This window comes from Tursiops truncatus, chromosome 5, assembly GCF_011762595.2.
Source record: "Tursiops truncatus isolate mTurTru1 chromosome 5, mTurTru1.mat.Y, whole genome shotgun sequence".
In the NCBI taxonomy this organism is placed as follows: Eukaryota; Metazoa; Chordata; class Mammalia; order Artiodactyla; family Delphinidae; genus Tursiops; species Tursiops truncatus.
In genome coordinates, this window is record NC_047038.1 from 105595199 (window position 1) to 105616520 (window position 21322).

The window sequence follows — 21322 nt, forward strand, 5'->3', positions numbered from 1 at the left end:
AAGAAAATGTTCTAAAATTAGACTGTGAGAGAGTGGTGACTGCTGCACAACTCTGTGAGTATACTAACAGCCAGCGGGGGTATACTTTAAGCGGGTGAATTTTGTTGCATGTGAATCATATCTCGATAAAGCTGCTAAATATAGATAAAAAATGCAAAAAGGAAAAAAGAAACAAAACAGAGTTTCGTACCAGCTAAAGCAGATACAAGAAAAGCCAAGTCACCGCCGTGGTAGGGGGAGCTGGCCAAAACTCGACTCAGCCCAAGCTCATGGGCCCCTCCAACGGCAGGCCCCGGGCTGGGCCGGGAGGATATGGAAAGCCAAGTCAGGTGGCCCCCGCTTTCGTGGGTCTTAAATTCCACGAGTGAAAGAGAGAGTGGCTAAGTAAACACACTATGTGGGCGTGGGATTATTTCACCGGATACGAGTCCTAAGGGGGAAGGAAGTCAGTTGTACTGCGGGCCAACCGAGGTCTGGAACTGAATGGGAGAGACAGCAAGATCCTTGGAGAACTCAAGATGAGAGAGGAAGGATGAAGTGAGGGTTAACTGTGAGAAAAGCTGGGGGAGGGGCGTCTGGGGAAATGGCAGGCACAGAGGTCCAGGGGCAGGAGGGGAAGAGGCAGTGTGAGCAGCAGAGGGAGGGAGGCGTGGGAAGGACGGCGCCAGACCGCGCAAGGCCTTCCAGCCACACGAAGGGTTCCGTTTAAGTCCTAAATCCTACGGGAATGCACGGAGAGCAGGTGACTGACGAGGTCCAACTTGCATTTTGGGGAAGAGGACTTGAAAGGGCTGAAGCAGATGCTGGTAGACCAGTTAAGGGGCTGCTACAGTGGCCCAGATGAGGATGGCCTGGATGTGGGGCAGGGCAGAGGGCACCACGGCAAGGACGGGATCTGCCAGGAAGAGTGGATGGCAGGCACGCTCTCATCACACCAAGGCCTCTGAGGCCCTTAATTCCACGTATCCTTAAATTAACAGCATTAACTAAGGTAATCTGAACACCCGCCTCGGTTTCAATGCTTTTATCACCACTAACATGGCACCAGGCACTCAAAGCTCTCAGTCACCAGAGAAACCTGGCCATTCCCAGCTGCCCTCCCTCTCCCCCCGCTGAAGGACAGCCCCAAGATAAGGCTGAAAGTGCTCACAGGAAAAGCCCTCGCTGTCAGCACATGCAAATTAAACTCTCTCTAGGCCTTCCAAGCCCTTACAAAATGCAGGTCAGATCACAGCAGTCTCCAGCCTAAAACCTTTCAATACAGTCCCACTGGTTTTAGAACTTAAACCAAATCCAAATTTACAAATAAAAAGAAATCTTCCTTAAAATCCTGAGGAAGGGCTATTCCATTTTATTAAAAAATGGAAATAGTATGTTAAATCCCTAAGAATGACCTATTGGGTGGCAAAGCACCCAGACATTACATTACAGGTAAATTAATTTTGCTTCTCTCTCCACTGGAATGAGAGCTCCATGGAGACAGAGGTGCCAGACTCATGCCTGGCCCAGAGCAGAGGCGCAGTGAAACTGATGGTGAAGGAAAGCCTGGTTACCATGACCTAGAAGAAGTCCGAGCAGTGGGCTTTAGTTATTCATTAAAAAGAAAGGGTAGGGCTTCCCTGGTGGCGCAGTGGTTGAGAGTCCGCCTGCCGATGCAGGGGACACGGGTTTGTGCCCCGGTCCGGGAAGATCCCACATGACGCGGAGCAGCTGAGCCCGTGAGCCATGGCCGCTGAGCCTGCGCGTCCGGAGCCTGTGCTCCGCAACGGGAGAGGCCACAACAGTGAGAGGCCCGTGTACCGAAAAAAAAAAAAAAAACAAAGAAAGGGTAGGTAAGGTGGTAAGCTTCACAATATGTTGGGTCAAGTGCTTTTGGAATTTCAACAGTTATCCACAGTTGCAGGGAAATATAAATAATCGAAGGGAAAAAACGGCCAACCCTATAAGCGATTAATGAAATACGCATTAAAAGAATTTTAAGGTTCCATTATATACCTACTAAGACATTGAAAACATTTCTCTCCCCTGAGCCACACCCAGGCAGGACTCATGGTAGGAGGGCGGGGAGAGGGAAAGACGCTTGCAGGAATGTCATTACCAGTGACCAGGGAGGGTCTGGCTCCCTGAAAAGCACCCTGGCGAGATTAACAAGCCCTATAAACCGGTTGGTAGTCTTTAACTACAGAATCCTCTTTACAAAATACACCCCAAGGAAACACGTAGTCCAAAGGAGAAATAAAGAAACCTGTAAAATATGTACACGGCCTAATGGTAAAAATAATGAAAAACCGGACACCCTGCAAATGACCAACAACAGGACTAAGCAAACTATGGAATATCAACACCGTCGACTATACAGCCGTTAAAAAGAAGTATACGGATTTCACTGACACTTTACATACATACATTATCTCCATATGTACCAGGATTCTTTCCAAAAGCGGAACATGTTAAAATCCCACTTCTGACTAGGTAAAAAGGTCTGTCTGTACTCTGTGTAAGACACATAAATGTAGAGGCTACAAAGTTTGGTATTTATCAGCATTCAAAATAAATGTCCTACGAAAATCACCTGTGTTTGTGAAAGCTGAACGCTCTGGACCTGTGGAAGCAGAAAGTAAGCATTTGGTAGCTGTTTTACGGACCCTTCTGCAGAGATTCTGCGAGTGCCAATGCCAGATACCTGCAGGGGAAAAAAAAAAAAATCTATTACTTTTGAAACACATTTGACATCATGCTGAAATACCTTTCCAAAGGAAATCTGTGTTCGTCAACTTGGCCGTCAAGACTATTAATCCAATTATTATATTTATCTTCGTCCCCAAAAAACAAAAATGCAACAAAAGTTGCTGTACTTAAGCTGAATGTTCCTCAATGCGGCAAATCTCTTCAGAAATAGACAACTTTTCTGATATGGGACCACGAGTTACATGAAATCCTGTAAGAATTAGCCACCAAAGTGACAGATCTTGGCACTTAAAAGAAAGATGTCACAGATACCGCTTAAGATAAAGATTCCTGACTATTTCTGTGACCAACAACAAAATGACTCCTCTCACTCACTCCCCAGTGCTTTGCCAGAATAGGGAGCTCCCTGGGAACGGGCCCCCAAGCATGCAGTCCGTGTCCCCAGAGCAGAAACAGTCCTGAGCCCGGGAGAGGAGGAAGCAAAACCCCCAGGGGTCGCCCTCACAAGCTTCCTATCCCTGGACTGCTGGAGTTTTGAAACCCCATTATATTTTATACTAGAAAACCGTCGGATAGATTTCTCTGTTTTGTTCTGATACCCTTTCGAGATCCAAGGTGCATTCCAGCCGTGCACTTTGCACGAAAGATGGCCACCTGGCCCGTGAGGCAGAGGAAGGAGGAGGGCTGGTTAGCTGGACATCAACTAAGCAGCCTTATACTTGAATGACATAAACTAGGTGGCAACATTTCCAAAAGGCTTTTCTTTAACACCCAAACTCCTTCATTACGTCAACAGCCAAATTATATGACCAACAGAAAAAGCTACTTACATGATAAGAAAGAACTCCATGTGAGGAGGTATTAATAAATAAAGAACTTTCAATGCTTCCTTCTTCAGTAGGTAAGAAAATAATTCTGAAGGACGTTTTCCCCATTGCTGGAATTACCTGAAAGAAAGCTACCTCATTAGCCACTTGGAATGGCCCCTCTTTGACAAATTGTCTTTCACAGACTTTCTTCTTGACAATTCCTGTTAACAGATATTTGCGTATTCTTGCACCCTTGATTTATGCATATCATGAATCCCCGAGAGTGTCCAAACAGATCAATATCCAACAATCTAAGAGAAAATATCAAAGAACACACCGCGGACTTAGGGCAAGACAGCTTTCACCCCGAGTGGAGCCACGTGCCTCATACCTTTCCTTTATCCTCCTCTTCCTCCCCCATGTGTTCAAGGGCCTGTGTCTAACACACTTCCACCTCCACTTAAGTAAAGACAACCACCGGTGTACCGACATGTTGCTACTTAGTAAAAGTCAGGGACGGCGTTTATCTGGATGGACTGTCATGATCAAACTACTGGGCTCCCCCTTACTCCACTTCCTGAGTCTCAGTATTAAAAAATAATGGGGATAGTAAGGAAAATAAACTCTAGTAGTAACCTGGATCTTCATTAAAAGTTAAAGACCTTTTAAAAGTTTAAAAATTAAAGTTAAATTGAATTAGTAAAATTAAGACTATTAGGGACTTCCCTGATGGTCCGCTGGTAAAGAATCCGCCTTCCAATGCAGGGGACGCGGGTTCAATCCCCGGTCAGGGAACTAAGATCCCACATGCCGCGGGGCAACTAATCCCACGCACCACAACTACTGAGCCCACGCATCACAACCAGAGGGAAGCCCGCGCTCCGCAACAAAAAGCCCGTGCACCACGACGAAGAGCCCGCTTGCCACGATGAAGACCTGACGCAGCCAAAAAAGTAAATAATTTTTTAAAAAATTAAATTAAATTAAAACTATTAGAAGATCAGGGTTTTGAGCTCTGTGTTATGGTGCATATTAGCTTCACAAGGAACCACCCACCCCCCTTATGCCTGTATTTAGAAAAGCGTCCTAACCATCCTAGCACGCTCGCCAGGTGAAGAGATCACCACTGTAAACTTGTACTAGTTACTAAATGCTTCAGCACTGGTAGTCACTACGAGACAAGTAATATTAAGGTTCTTTAAGTATGAGAAAGTCGTATTGAATACACACGCATTACTACCTAGTTTAAATTCGTTAAACTTTTTTTTTCCCACATAATCAAGAGCCACCAAAATTATGAATCTGAACAACTGAAAAAATAAATGCTAAAGCAAACACATCGAAGGAAAGCGTCTGGGTAGCAGAAAAAGGGGAGACAGGCAACAGAAAGTGAACAAGCTACAGGCAAAGAAAGCAAGAAAAGCTGGCAGCCCGCCACAGCACAGCTTCCAAGACGCGTCCACACTCACCCTGCAGTGAACGGGAGGCACATGGAAATGTCCCGCAGCTGTAAACACGGAATTCACCACGACCTCGCTCTCCCTGCTAGGGTTATACGCATAGAGAATCTTTGCTGCAGGGTGTCCCAGGAACCTAGGAGGGGAACAAGGAAAAAACGCAAGGGATTGTATGGTTATAAACAAAATCATCCATCCATCCATCCATATATACACTCTAAACCCAGAAAGCTGCTGAACTTCATTACAAAGTTAAAAGCAACAATCCTATTGTTAATAAAGCATTCTATCCACAACAGTCAAAAAATTTTTTAATCCTTTCTTTTACAAGACACTCACGCCAACCCACAGTAGCACCCCAACTGATTTTTGTATTAGAAGAATTCAACCCATCGAGGCCATTGAATGCTTCCAAATAAACACCCAGGGGGAAACTAGGTATCTGTCTGACATGGGTCTCTAATGCAAATGGAAATATGTTTAGATAAGAAACTGTACTCATAGAAAGAGCCAATCTCCTTAGGGTTCATTTTCTGAGTAATACATTTAAAGATACTTTTGGGGGGAATGGATTTCAACTGGCAAAGGGACTGTGTTAAGTCTTATAAAAGAAAACTTAATTGTTAAACACCATTCTTCCGAGAAAAATGAAGGCTCTGCAGCACTTTCTAGCTTTGGCTGGTATCCATTTAAAGCATGAGTCTTTCAGAAAACTCTAATGAAAGCTCTGGCTCCTCCATCCACAAACATGCACACAAAAGTGTTATACATACTTTCAAAACTTTCCATGACCCTCAGAGTTAAGAATCTCTGCTCTTCAGCAAATACCCTAACTAATGGAAACCTTGATGTTGAATCTTTTCCGCAGGGCTCTCCATCTGCAAGGTGGGCTCTGACAAAGGAACTTCAAGAGGAAAGGGGCCAGTTTCTAGCCCTGCTGCCTGGAGCTACCCGCAATGTTCCCTCGAATCCTTTACTCTGATTGCTACTACCCAATACCAAATTCACTCCAGTTAAACCGTGTTGTGATAAATAGAGAGCCAGCAAAAATTTCACTTAAGTCATCTTTCCAGTTTTAACACCCTCAGTGGCAGAGGCCCAAATAAACGGTTCTCTTTAGTATGGCCTAGAAGTGAAACTATATTCTAAATACAGGAAAAAAAATCATCTACATTATGTTTGTGTTTTTCTGATTTTGTTCCAATTTCTCTTATATTAAAAACTAGGGGTTCAGGGTTTCCCTGGTAGCGCAGTGGTTGACAGTCCGCCTGCCGATGCGGAGGACGCGGGTTCGTACCCCGGTCCGGGACGGTCCCGCGTGCCACGGAGCGGCTGGACCCGTGGGCCGTGGCCACTGGGCCTGCGCGTCTGGAGCCTGTGCTCCGCGGCGGGAGAGGCCGCAGCCGTGGGAGGCCCGCTGTACCGCAAAAAACAACAACAACAAAAAAAAAAACCTAGGGGTTCACAGTTGAATATTAAAAAAAAACATGTGCTTTAGGAAAAATTAAGTGCATGCTGTTTCTCTTATATACAATAGGATTTCCAAAATACTGTATTAGTGTCATCAAATCCTTGGAATTTTTCTTTCAGCTTTTCCTTCTACTTTTAATCACAAGTCTTAGTTGGAGACTCAGTATGTCCAATATGTATTTTAAAAGTCCTTAACAGCCAGTTACAAATAAAATACAATAAGTGTGATTAAAACGTTGATTTTTTTTTTTAGAGTGTTCTTAAATAAAACAACTAAAAATTTTTTATACTATCATAGCACCTCAGAAAGCCCTGTGTCAGGAGTACTAGGCTCACATCTGCCTTTTCCCTCAATTAAATTAAATAAATAAGAACTTCCATGATATTAGGTTTTACGTGAATAATATGAATCAATCAGCAGTTATTAATACTTATCCTCAAAGCTTTTGTTTCCTTCACATAATTGGAATACAAGATTTTTAGTTTCAAAGGATACAAACGTCTCCCCGAGAAACACCTTAAAAAATAAGACCACAAAACTGCAATGTAACAGAGCCCAGTGGCTGTGTCCACCAGAAACCTCACCAGACCTAACAGAGAATGCTGGCTGAAACCTAGTCACCACAGTACTATTTTTATCCTATTTTTTTTTAATTCTATTTTTAAAAGTGTTATGAGGATAAGAATTTCCTTCACTAGTGACAACTGGAAGATACTCTATTAATTTAATACTACAAAAGAATGATTAAAATTTCTTATGAATGATTAGCACGTTTAATCTCAGGACCAGCAGAATATTAACCCTTAACATAAACCCTAAGAAGTAGGCAGGGGGCAACTGAATAACATGATCCTGATTCTGCATCCTAGAGGGAAACCAGAACTCTGAGAAGGAATGAGGTTTGCTCAAGGTCAACGCCAAAATAAACAATAGCAAAACCTGACCTAGGGCAGTGAAGAAACGAGAACTCTCTGGTTAAAATGTATATCTAATGCCTATGGATTAGACCGTTTGTTAGATGCAAGGTAAAACTTGACTAATTTTTTTAAAGTGTTCTGATTTAGGCTATATTTTGTTATTATTGAGTTTTTTTTTTAACTTCAGCAAAAATAATTTATTCCCATAACCATATCCTGGATCTCAATTATGAGAAAAATAGCATGGTACATGCTGGCTTAGAAATCAAAAGATTTACTCTGTCACTTCCAGTAAAATGACCTTGGGAAAACTGCATTACTTCTCAGCAACAAATATATGAGCATTTGTAGTACATGCTCCAATACAGAGATATTTGGAAATGATTCTCTCTCTTAGACAACACCTACCTCCAATATCCTTCCAGGATTGCGGTTAAGACTCAACTCACAAGAGACAAGCTTGTACTTTAAGAACTATAAACTACTACATAAACAAAACTGAATTATCCAAAGGTGATTCAAGTCTAAAACTCAGTAACCTTTTCAAATCAAGAACTTTAAACATTCCTTTTCAACATGCTTCCGGCTATTAGAACCAGAAATTGATGTGCAGAGCTAATTAACATACACAGATAATACATACATACATCCAATCATGTGCACTGACGACTGTAGGATATTTTTATATTACTGAAGAGTAAATATACTATGGACAGCCAGTGTCCCATGAACTGGAATTGTTATCCTAATCTAAGTGTATTTACTACTAGCCATCTTGTTATATCTACCAATCTGTAACATACACTTTAAAGTAGGTTCTGCACTGAAATTTCTTTTTACAATACTTTTGACAAAAGCAAAGTGAACTCAGAATTTGAAATCAGTGAGGTTTGATTATAAAACCTCATTCTTTACCTAAGAATAAAAATATAAAAATTCAAAAACAAAAAAGTAGGCGCCTAGACTCTTGTAAAATCAGCAAGCTCCCTTCGCGCTTTTATCACTTCTTCCTTTTACAGACTCTCCTTAAAAAGCTCAACAATGTGCTTTTAAATTTAAAATTCATTATTCTTCATGGCAGCTCTGATATTTTGATGATCAGAAGGAAATGGAAAGAAGGAAACCAGATGAATAAAGGAGAGCACACCAGGAGACCACCACTAACTCACCCCAGATGCTCTCCTAGCACCATGGTTATTTCACTCACATAACTTTTCTTGTAACTGAAAAAAGTTCTTCATAAAACTGAAGTGATGTTCCAGGCTGCTGAAACAAGCAGAGTTTTTAATCCTGAAACACTCTTTTACTTCCACCTCGAAATTCTACTAACGTGAAATTACATCTACTCAGTGCAGCAAAATTCTGCGTCCAGGGAGTCTTAACACTTCATTACAACCAACATGAGTCCTGAAGTTCCCTCCTGAGCACAGCTTCACCCTTCTCTTCCTTAATTTCTCTGAGTTCCCAGATCAGTCCCTCAACCGACACTCAGATCACATCCCCTTCATCTCATGGTTCTCAACAAGATGTACTACAAGGAATTACAGCTTCCATGCTGTCTTCCCCACTTAACTTGTTTCCAAAGCCTCAATCAAAGTAACTAATGTATGTACAATTTTGAATCCCAAAGCATAAGGAGCAGTAAAAACTGAGTGAATAAGTGAATCTAATTTTAAAAATTCAGAAACCATCAATATGTAGAGTTTTTCGTTATAAAATAACCTGCTTTGTTTCAGAAAAACAAGGACTTACTATCGACTTAAATTATACGGTACATTCATTAAAAACTAAAGAAAGGGCTAAAACAACTCTTACACTCTCCTTTTCACAAAAATGTTCCTTTTAACAAGTTCTAGGATCAATCTCTCTTGATATTATCTATATATTTAAAATATATTTAACATCATACATATACATAAGAGATATCCTGAAAGCAAAGAGTGTAAATAATAAATTACTAAAAATTATAAAGAGAAGATACTTACTGAACTCCAAAATCTAGAACTGATGGCTGAAAATGTAAAGCTTTTCCACTAAATAGCTTGTCTGAGAAGCTAAAAAAGACAAGACAAGACAGATTAATTTTTGTTGTACTTTTAAAATTTGAATGCTGAGTTAAGAGGATATACTTAGGCCGATAGCTCTCATAAGATATAATTTTACTCCCTTATAAAGGAGTCGGAACTAGATTTTAAATGTTAAAGCTGAATTATCTGAAGCCTAATATAATTCTACAGCTGCAAAAATTTAAGATACTCTTAGATTATGGTTAGTATAACTTCATACCAAATATATAGATTCTATAAGCATTCAGATAAAAAATGGAGATAGATTTAATTTTTAATAGGCTTCATTTCTGGGCGAATTCAGGAAACATATCTATTTTCACAAACCCCAAATCAAGAAAAGACACACAAGGGCGGGAGCTGAGGGTAAGGGGTTGCAGAGGGAGGCAGCTTCGGCCTCCACATTCGTTAGACAAGTTGTAACAGGGAAAGGATCAGGAGCATAGCCAGGGTTGCTCCCAAAGGCTGAAACCATCACCAGGTCTGTATTTTTAAGATTAACAATCAAATAAAATCTCATACGGCAGGTCATATTTTCAGCAGTTGTTAATCATTACTATGATTTCATTTTCCTTCAGAACCAAAAGCCAGAAATTAAAATACTAAAAAACATATAAAGACATTAAAAAATAAGCTATAACAATATATATACATACTTAAAGACTTAAAATACAAAATATATGTAAAAATATATATAAATATAAAATATATACACGTGTGTGTATCAAGAAAGTATTAACTGTCATATGACATTTCTTTTAAGAAATTCTTTTTTTAAAAAAAAAAACAGTAGGTCCTTGTTGGTTATCTACTTTAAATATAGTAGTGTATACTTGTCAACCCCAAACTCCCAATCTATCCCTCCTCCCCCATCCCTCTCCCCTGGTAACCATAAATTCATTCTCTAAGTCTGTGAGTCTGTTTTGGTTTTGTAAATCAGTTCATTTGTATCTTTTTTTTTTTTTTTTAGATTCCCCATATAAGCGATATATTTGTCTTTCTCTGTCTTACTTCACTTAGTGTCACAGGACATTTTAAAAGCCATGTACTCCAAAAATACTTAACTGGAGAAGCTCCTAAATGTAGCATGCATAACTGTTTTCAGAGACTCAAGTAAGTTTTCCAAAATACAATCTTTCCATGTTCTCCTCCCGCAAAGTAGCCCTCCAGCAAGTACAGTCCAGAGGCTGGTCCAGGAATAGACATTTGAGTTTGAAACTTGCCGGCCCACAGAAACGCTATAACCTTCAGCAAGCCCCTCTCCCATTTTTCTTGAAGGTGCAAACAATACAGAGAACCCCTTCCAAGATCCTCATCTCATAGGAAGAATCCTGGTTGCAATCTCTTCTTCCTCTCTCCACTTTTCTGTCTCTGTGTAAGCTTCCCTTCCCCCATCCCCTCTCGTAAGAATCCTTTCTCTGTTATCTCTTATCTGTATCTCCTTTATTCTACCTCAGCATCAACTGTATTAATAATAAAGGTGACCTCAGTGTCCATCTGCCAACCTCCTCCCTCGTGTCCAGCTCGGGCAGGTGAGAGGTATGCTATTTACTGGTCTCTCTCAAGCCCCAAAAGGCCAGTAGTAACTCCATGACTTGCTTGCAAAAAAAGGCCACAAACACACACCCAGTTGCCTCCAGAAATGTTTTAAAGAGCCACAGGAGGCGACATAAAGAGTTGTCAACATCAGACGCACCGCAGTCACCCCCACTCCAGACAGAGATGGTCAGGGCTCAGCATTCCAGAAGGAAAAGAAAACAGGCAACTTCACATGCCAAGAATGATCTTAGAAAAGTCAGGCTACTGTATTAGTAAAAAGTAAAATAACTAATGAGAGTCTTCTTCCTGCCTTGGGTACTGAAAGTGGATTTATCATCAGATTTCACACACAACTTCTGAATGAAGACGAGGTTTTGGAGGATTTAAGTAATTCACCCAAGATCACATAGTCACTAAGAGGCACAGCCAAAATTCCAATGCAGATCTGTCTATCCAGGTCAGAAACCTGAACCCTGCATGGAGTTCAAGTCCATCCAAGTTCACATGACCTACCCAAGGAACCAAGGCAGTGTCACCTGCCAGGACAGGGGCAGGGCTTCAGAGCTGAGACCCAAAGCCGTCACTTAACTTCTCAAAAGTCCCAGCCTTAGTATCTGTAACATGAAAATAACAACGGTATCCACCTTATAGTTATCATGAGGTTAAAATGAAATAATAATGCCTTTGCTACACGCCTGGCACATAGTTAAGTGCAATAAATATTAGATCGTGTTACTAAGAGGATGACTGTCATCTAACAGCAAAAGCAATGAGAACAGATGGAGAGGCCAACTGAGCGTGGAGTCAGAGCTGACCTCAGGATTTAGAAGTCCCAAATGGGGTAGTAGTAATTATCTCTGAATAGAACAAGTGAAATATAAACCTGGGCTGTCTCACACCATAACAGAGTTTTCTAAAACCCACGAGCAGGAAGTTTTTCATACCCAGTGAAAATCAGACATTTAAGCAGTATGGCAGAAACTTCAAAGAAACTATTTTTTGACCTCACAATGGAGAAATAAAACCATGTCAGTATTTTTTCCTAAAAGTCACAGAACAGATTTATCTTTCTCATTTGGTCAGTTTCAGCTCACTTGACTTTACAATCTGGAAACCAGATCAAGTTGTACAAGGAGATTTAACATCACTATATGAGTTAAAAAGTTAGTTCCCATAGATAAAACCATTTTAGACACAGGTACTGACCTGGAAGGATCTCACGCACATACCTATGACCTCGAGTATTAAAGACTGACGGGGGAAAAAAGCAGCAAACTGCCAAAATTTAGTCAACCATGGACATCAACAATTATCCTCAAATATCAGTGCTAGCTAGGAAATCATAGGACATCATACTGTGTTTAAAGATGCCAAAGTTTTCATTTCTAAATCGACAACATCAAAGAAATAACTTAAGCCTCAAGAGCTTCAGAAATAAAAGATACACTGTCTTCCCTTTCCTTTTTCTCTCAAAAATCAGCATTACCCTCTTCACATCTGTACCCTTAACAATACGGATGATTCTTTTATGTGGAAGTCCACCTGGCCTCTGGTACTCTTAGGAGTCCCCACATCTGCCATAAAATAAAGGCATGCATCTTGTAAAACTAAATTATAAATTCATGCCATGTATTTCTAACTCTCACCCTTTCCCCAACTGCAAGATGATTACAAGGAAAAGCCCTTTATTAAAAGAGAAAAATAAGAGCGAGCCTGTTCTGCTTCTACAGCAGGAACGAGGCACAGAAATAAGACATAAAATTGACAGCAAACTGAGGCGAGGCACTCTTGTTATATGGACCCCATCCCATGCCCACTTATTCTGAAGATGCCCTCCTCCTGCAAAGAGTCGCGCCTTCCCTCAGCTTCAGGACATGTGGACAAGGAATTCCACACATGCTTTTTTGAAAGAATACCTTTGCTTAAGATTACCTGACTTTTTTATCTTCTTTCTCTCTCTCTTTTTTAACTTTGGCCAACTTTTTTCTCTGTATATAAAACAAAGAAACACAGTTCGAAAAAGTGGCTAGTAAGAGGAAAGAAATTTCACTAGAAGTGAGAAGACCTTGGGTCAGGTCCCAGCCAGGAGCTCCCACGTGACACAAGGCTTGGTCTCCTCTTCAGAAAATCGAGGGGGCTGGGCTGGATGATGCCAAGATCCTTAGAAAAGCACTCGGATGCCCAGTCCTCCTTCCTAGGAAAATTAAATCGATCTGCGAATATCAGACACACCCTTTAAGAAAATTCAATCCAGTAACTTGGATATAAAAATGAATTAACTATAACCAACTGTTCTTGCCATTCACAAATGTTATCCAACCAAAACACATCATTTCAGACGCAATGCTCCTCCTCTTGGGAATGAGCATCAGGGCCCAGGGGCTCGGGCCCCTGCCTCATAGCCCTCGGCTGAATTCGGTGTGGCCCAGCTGCACGGGGCGCGGGCGGCCGGCTCAGAAGAGTCTCCCCTGAAGATCGTGATCCAGGAGGCCGGGCCCGGCTTGTGTGCCAACAGGCAAAACTCAAAGATCAAGAGAGTTCAAAGCGCAGGGGAGGAGAAACTTACTGAAAGAGTCAAGAAAGGCTTCGAGGACTGGGGCTCCACCGACAGCAACCCTCAATGGAAACTGAACCAAGGCACCTCCAGTGAAGCTAACAGCTTGAGGAAGCACAGGTCACTTTGGAGAACACCCTCTGAGCATCTGGTGGCTCCAGCCAGATGCAGAGTGGGGAGCACAAAGCCGGGCGGGGCAGTGTGAGCAGGGAGGAAGGAGAGCGCAGACGGGAGCGCAGCCCTGAGACTGAGAAGGCACTGCCACTGACAAGGCCACTGCATTGTTAATCCCCTTGGACCCTGAGCAGGAAAGAGGGACTTCTAGGACTCAGCTGCTATTCCCAGGGACCATGGAGGAATTCAGTACTTCTCCCTTATGCAATGGAACTGGAACCCACCGCTGTACAGATATAAGAAGCCCCAGCCTGCAGCAGCCCTTAGGAATCTTGCCCACAGTCAGACTGGCCACCGCAGGGCAAGGCCTGCACAGCCCCACCAATGGCACTGACGCTGCCCTGAGTACCCCTCGGACCCATCGGTACCAGCTCTAGGGCCTTCAGTTGAAGAACAAACGGCCCAGGCTGCATGATTTATGAAATGAGCTCTGTAACTACACGAGTTATAAAATTCTACATCATAATTTTGGTAGTACAAACTGTGTTCTGCTTTACTTTTAATTTAAAATTACTTCTCCCCAGAAGTCTACTGAAAGGAAAAAAATATGAAATACACAGGCATGTCTACTTAAGTTAGAAATGTCATTCTTCCTGGTAAATTAACTATTCGCAAAGAACAGCTTAAAAATGGAGGCAGAGGGACTCCCCGGCGGTCCAGTGGTTAGGACTCCGCACTCTCCCCGACGAGGGCACAGGTTCAATCCCTGGTTGGGGAGCTAAGACCCCGCAAGCCGCAAGCCAAGAGGCACAGGGGGGAGGGGGAAATGGAGGCAGAAACCCGTATTCTTCCCCATTAAATTCCCAGAGGGGAAAAAAGTCATTTGGTAGTAGACGATTTTCCTAGTTTCTTCTACTGTAGAAGCCCTGGGCTTCAAAATCAAAGTCGAGGAAAGTCCTTGGAGCAGTACCAACAGTGGTCTGTTGGAGGCGGTCTCACTGACAAGAGATCTGGGATTTCAAGCCACCTGGCGCGGTGACGGCCAACCCCTCCAAGGCCAGGACAAAAGTCCTCCACAGCAGTCCACCCCCTGAGTTGCTGATGTCCTTCTCCATCCAGAGGAGGTGTTCCTTCTCTCAAAGACGACCCCTACCTCGCCTTTCTGCGTGGGTCCTGGGCTGATTCCAGGGCCTCCCAGCCCCATCCTGCCCTCCCCAGGGTTTTCACCATCTCCTTACCCGCGCCGTCTTGCTCGTCCACTTACACACGTGAAACTCACGCCCCTTCACTTGAGAAGAGGCCCTGATGCTTCTCACCCGCTCCAAGCCCTCTCTGCCCTTCGCAGCAAGCTGCCGGTGAGAGTACCGATGACCGCAAGCACGTCTACCGAGCACTTACAGCGCACGGATGCTGTGTCAAGCGCTTGCTTACCCCGTGTAACCCCATACACCCTGTGGGCACTGTTAGTACCCCGCTTCCACACACACGGACACAGACGCGCTGAGCGCTCGATTACCCCGTGTAACCCCATACACCCTGTGGGCACTGTTAGTACCCCGCTTCCACACACACGGACACAGACGCGCTGAGCGCTCGATTACCCCGTGTAACCCCATACACCCTGTGGGCACTGTTAGTACCCCGCTTCCACACACAGGGACACAGACGCGCTGAGCGCTTAAGTGACCTGCCGAAGCCCATGTAGCCCACTTAGCAGCCGGTGGTTGAAGGGGACCGTGAACCCGGCTCAGAGCCCCTCCCCACACTGCCTCCGGCCCCCTTCTCTCCCGCATCGCCCCCTCCCTCACCGAGACTGCTCTTGCTAAGGTCTCCAGGGATAACAAGCTGTGACCTCGGGGACCGCGCTGACTCACTCTCGGGGCTACTCTCTCCCAGAGTGCCCTCCCTTGGTTTCTAAGCCGTCCCACCCAGTCTTCCTCCCACCCCTGGGGCTCCCCCTGCTCACCTCTCCCAGGTCACCCCTTCCTCCGCCCTTCCTCAATTCTCACTCTTTCTGGACCATCACACTCACCCCTTAGGCTCACCCATCACCAACAGGCTGATGCTTCCCATACAGACATCTGGATGTTTCTGGCTGTCCAGCATTTAAGCTTCCTTACCACATTCACAGATTTGCCACTGTCACCCCTGCTGAGCTGTGAAAGGGCCAATGACAGGTGACCTTGAACAACACTGGGGCTCAGGGGCTCCGCCCCCACACAGTCAAAAGTCTGCAATAACTTTACAGTCAGCCCTCAGGATCCGCCCCCTAGCTGCCGTTCTGCGCCCACAGGTTCCATCAACTGCGGATCGTGTAGTCCATATCGATAGAAAGAGAGCACGTCTAAGTTCACCTGCACAGCTCAAACCCGAGTTGTTCGAGGGTCAACCGCCCTAGTTTTAGTGGCCGAGCTTGCTGCCGGGCGCCAGCACACGACCTAGACTTGGCCAGGCTCACCGGCCCGGGGCAGGGCAGCGGCTAATGATGCCACAAGGGAGGAAGGAGGTGGGGCTGTTCTGGGGTAGTAGCCACCACAGACGGGGAGCGGCAGGGTCCGGGGCGTCCTCAGCAGTCTCCTTCCAGGACACGCTCTGGCTGTGGTTCTCGCTGCAAAGTCCCCTGCTTGCTCGTTTGTTTTCTGAGCCTGGTTCTTAAGTCTTCCTCGAGATTCTGTACGCTGCCCAACATCTTTTCAATGAATTCCTTTTCTGCTTAAATCAGCCAGGGTCGGTTTCTGTGGTCTGACTGATTCATTTCCCAAGCCTGTGTATCTGTGGCCTGGACTCCTCTGCTGAGCTTCTGACTCGTGCTTCCATCTGAAGCGGACACCAGCCCGCAGACGGCCCCCCGGAACCCCCAAACACAATCCAAGATGGAGCTCAGCGTCTTCCTTGGTCTCCCCAGTGGTTCACGGCGCTGTCTGCCCCTCCTGGTGAGCGACAGCCAACCCGCCCAGCCGGGAGCCCTGCTGACACCCTGACTTCTCTACCTTTCTTAACTCCACACGCGGCCGACACTGAGGGCCGTCCTGGCATCTGACACGCTGATACCACACAAAGCCATCCCCTCCTTCTAGTCTCACTAGCAGGACCTTACATTCAAAAGACGTTACATCTGCACGTTAAAGAATTTTAAATATATTATTGCGTTTACACATTTAATCATACCACAGTCCACATGCTATAAAGAACGCCTTTAGTTAAGTGGTTAAATAACCATGCAAAAACCTATAAAAGAAAAGGCCAGTAATTAAGCGTGTGTTTCCTACTCCCAGCCCAACTTTCTCTTTACTGTAAAACATGGCTTCTCATCTACAGTTTAAAGACTTAACATCTTTTCCTAGACTCTACTATATGTTAAAATAGTTTAAAATGATTTTTAAACCTGCAAAATACATTTTGCACTACCTTTCAGCTCTAAGACAAGTTAGCATGAAAAAGTAAATCAGTACTAGACGTCTCCAGCAGTAACAGTCTTGGCCAGATGCTACACGTGGTGAAGAGGAAGCCAAACAGAAATTCACACAAACGATAAGTGAATGGGGAGACTGGGAATGAAGGCCTTTTCCTCCTCAATCATAAGTGGACAATGCCAGCTTGTGCAATACGGTAGCTATATTTAGAAAACCAACCAACATGCCCATATAAATTTAGATATTAGTTCTCTGAACATGAACAAGCTGGTTGGTTTTTTTTTTAACTGAACAATTGTTGACTTACACTATTGTTAGCTTTAGGTGTACAGCAAAGTGATTCTCATATATACACGTTCTATTTCAAATTCTTTTTCATTATAGGTTATTACAAGATACTGAATATAGTTCCCTATGCTATACAGTAAATCCTTGTTGTTTATTTTATATATAGTAATGTGTATCTGTTAATCCCATACTCCTAATTTATCCCCTGCCCTTTCTCCTTTGGTAACAGAAAGATACTCGCTGACATAGAGAACAAGCTATTTTTTAAAGCTCAACTATGACCCTTTAAGCAACTTGGTATATAAATATCACTTTTTCTTCAACAAAATAATTTTATTTCCTAACACATGGCAAACATATATATCCAATGTGTACTCATCTTGCACATTTATTCACAGATGACTTCCAAACTACAACCGCCTTGATATTTAAGCAGGAACTAAACATTACCTTAGTTGATATGAAAAATGCTTTTAGATGGATAACAGTATGAATGTACTGGATTGGTCATAGCAGAATTTGATTAATTAGATTACTTCTATAAATTTAAAGCTTGGGAAAGCCACTACTTTTGCATCTGACGCTCTCAGACGAATAGGATGCAGCAATATCGGCTTGTATTCCAGAGAAATTCCTTTAGTTTTTCTGGTGATGGAACCACCATCACCAGAAAAAAAGCGGCAATGTCAAATGCCACCAACACTAATTCCTTCACTCTACCTGCATCAGACATTACCGCAGCCAAGGCAGTTTGACCTAAGAATCCAAAGAAGAATAAGAGGCTGCCTGACTTCCATGGGCCTACAGTCTCACATATCACTCAAGGTGGAGCACAGTCCAGAAGAGGGAAAGATGCTGTGAAGCAGGTTCAGAAAAGCTTTCTGGACGAGACGGCGTTGAGCAGGACCAGAAGGCTGGATGTGCCGTGTTCAGGTGAACATGGAGGAAGGGGTTCCCGACAAGGGAAACACAAGTGACGGCGCACGGACTTCAGGAAGGTTGGTAACACAAAAACGGAAGAACCTAAGGGGATTTCTTATAGTTTCTTGGGAGGATGAAAGAGTCATCCTATATAACTTCAAGGTCCAGAACAACATCTGAATTCAAACACAATGCACTGATTGACTTTTTTAATCCCAACGTGAGCAAATATATCAAAACAATGTCAGGCAATTACGAAGAATATTAGCAATATTGTCCCAAAAAATCTAATGAAAAATGCCTAAGCGTTTTAACTGTCCCTTGAAGGGCCAGCCCTCCTGGCCATGGCATCTGCGCGCTGCAAAGAGCAAGGATTCGCGTGCTCTGAACATGCCCCTATTCAACAAGCTCAAGTCCTCTCCCTTTAAAAGAAAAAAACAAAATCTACCCTCTGAATGAAAATTTTTTTTGAAAACAGAAATGTAGAAGAAGCTCTTCTGACTGGCCTGTCAGGCTTTCCACTTAACATACTAACATAGAGCCCACACTTGCCCACAGAGGATAACTCACTACTGCCAAGCTCACAGCTTACACGATAGAATTCCACCGTCAGCATGGCTTAAACCCTGATTTTTCTCATGTGAAGCCCAAGGCTTACTGACACTGGAGAAACCATCCCGAGTGTGCCCCGAAAAACAAGGACTCCTTAACACGGGACAGAGAGACTGGGGTTTTCTCCTAGGGATGGAGGGGCTGGTAACTTAAAAATGTATTATGTCAAAACCAATTTGCCCTTGAGAAATAATGGTCACGGTGTCATGGTTTCTCCCACAGGGTTCTGTGGCACAGACTGGCCCTCAACATTCCTTCTCTCTTTCTTCCACTTCGTTTTTGGCTGGGCACATTTCCCAAGCTCCCTTGCAGCTAGGTATGGCCACGGGACCAGGCTCCAGCAAATGGGGTGTAGGGTCCTGTGGCGGGTGCCAGGAACTCTCTGGCCCTACCTCCACCCTTCCTCCCATCCGCAGTCATGAACACAATGCCGCCACCTCGCACCCTGAGGACCAGGCCGGTGCCCTAGGCGAAGGAATGTGGGGATCCTGGGGGAGCGGGGATCCCTGAAGACTGCCTGGAGCCAGAGGCAGTGTAAAGCATGTTTTAAACCTCTGGTACTTTGTAGCTCTGTTACCTCAACAGTTAAGTCTAATTGAAACAGCTCTCACCCTTTTCAAACAACAGAGCTGCCAGGGGCCACTGCTCAACAGAACTACCACTATCCAAGAGCCCCATCCTCCCAGCCTCTGCTTGCCCTGGGGAGGTGGGTCCAGCACTGCCAGCCTTTCATGTGGTCCAGAACCAGAGCTTCCCAATAAATCAGCAGACTAAATGGCTACAGCAATAAAAGTAACCCAAACCTGACAGCAAAACAAAACTTCTAAGCAAAGAAAAGACGGTTCCTGCTGTCCCACACTGGGAAAAGCCAATGACTACGGTGGTGGCCTACGGTGGCTGTGGTCACACAATGGTGCCAACTGAGAAACGCCTGTATAGGAACTGCCCTCAGGACCGGTAATACAGAAACTGTCTTCTAGTTTAGAACCTATCGTTCTGCCTCGTAACTGCACATGTAGGGACAAGTCTCACACAGGGACCTGTCAGGACCTCTGTCAGACACTTCAGGGAACCCAGACCCATGTGACCACAGCAGAAATAAAAGAGGTGCTGGAAGGAACACACAGGTGATGTCCCCACCTGGCCTTCTAGGAACAAAGTCCGGGCAGGGACCTCACCAATCACAGCCCAACACCAAATACACTGCGGGGAGGGCAAGGAGTAAAAATTATTCTACTCTTGAAAGACTGCTTGGAACTTCCTCAGTCATTGATACACATGACTTTCTTCCCCAGGGCGACTGCAGGAACCCTACAATGGGGAAAGGCTATCTTCCTGCCCTATTCAAAGTCCTTCAACACCGTGACAAAGTGCAGAGCTCTTGCAAAACCAGAAGAGGAAAATCGGGGCCAGACTGTGTCCTGTTTCCTAGTCAGGCTTGGGAGAAAGGAGTCCAAAAAAGGTTACGGCAGTGAAAGAAAGAAATCTGCTGAATTCCCAGGGCCTAGAGTCACTGGGTCCCCAGCGGAGACCAACTCACAAAGGTGGAATCAATGAGCTAGATGAGTACAAGAGATTGTTTGTGTGACCAGAATTTCAGTTTCCAGTACTATAAAGTTAAGATATCACCCCTAGACCCACCGTGAAGATTAAACGAAATCTGTGTGTAGAGAGCTTCGCAAAGTGCCTGCGGTGTGGTGGAGGCGGGTGTCTGTTCTAAGGGCAGCAGAAAAGCAAAATGGTAAAGATTCATGTTCCGATTTCCATGGACTCTCCAGAAGCAAATCAGGACAAGACCAAAAATGTTTCAGAATCTCACGTACTGAGGAGGGGGCGGCTTGAGTTGGGGGGGGAGGGGCTGAAACACCTCCGACAATTCCCGTGAGCTGACAGCACCGGGCTGCTCTCAGCTGGAACAGCAGCAAAGTAGCAGGAGCCTCCCTTTCAGTTCAGCCCAGGGAACTTAATTGTTCTTAATTATACAGATGCCACTCATATGCAAATAGTGCATGAAGGGTTTTCCTTTTAAATTGTAATTTTTCTTTCAAACCCTTGAAGCACTGAAGTGTTACTGCTGAAGAAAGAATGGCCCCGAGGTCGTGGGGCCCAGGAGAGAGGCCCCTGGGCACAACCTGCCCTCCCTTTGTACAGCCCTGCGCCTGTCCAGGGTCTTGCTCCCAGGTCTCTAACACCCTCCCCTCTCCTTGCAGCATTCTCCAGCCCAGACAAGCACGGTGTGAATCCCACACGGGTTCCAGAGCCCAGCAGAGCAGGGAGGAACAAGGATCAGCCAGCGGCAATGCAGCTTCAGCCCTTCAATCCTTCTGTCAATGAACACCAATTGCAAAAGAAGTCCAGCGCTCCAGTAAAAACTGTGTTTCTAAGATAATAATAGCAACTTGGGGGAAAAAAAAAAAAGCTGCCAACAAGTAAATAAGCGGAAACAAAACTGTCCTGTGCAACATGATTACAA

At 44.3% G+C, this 21322-nt stretch overlaps 1 protein-coding gene across 12 annotated transcripts in view; it reads right to left on the minus strand.

The window, feature by feature from the left end:
- The window catches only part of TMEM131L (transmembrane 131 like), a 171282-nt gene that overhangs the window by 77576 nt on the left and 72384 nt on the right, over window positions 1-21322 (minus strand). For 7 of the 12 annotated variants that reach the window (XM_073805478.1, XM_033857249.2, XM_073805481.1 and 4 more), the window contains 4 exons: window positions 9328-9396; window positions 4967-5090; window positions 3519-3635; window positions 2573-2683 (listed from right to left, as the gene is read on the minus strand). In XM_073805478.1, the coding sequence (XP_073661579.1) occupies window positions 2573-2683; window positions 3519-3635; window positions 4967-5090; window positions 9328-9396 (421 nt within the window). Of the gene's footprint in view, window positions 1-2572; window positions 2684-3518; window positions 3794-4966; window positions 5091-8511; window positions 8606-9327; window positions 9397-21322 lie in introns of those variants that run through there. The other 5 variants (XM_073805480.1, XM_073805479.1, XM_073805483.1 and 2 more) reach the window with 3 other exon arrangements.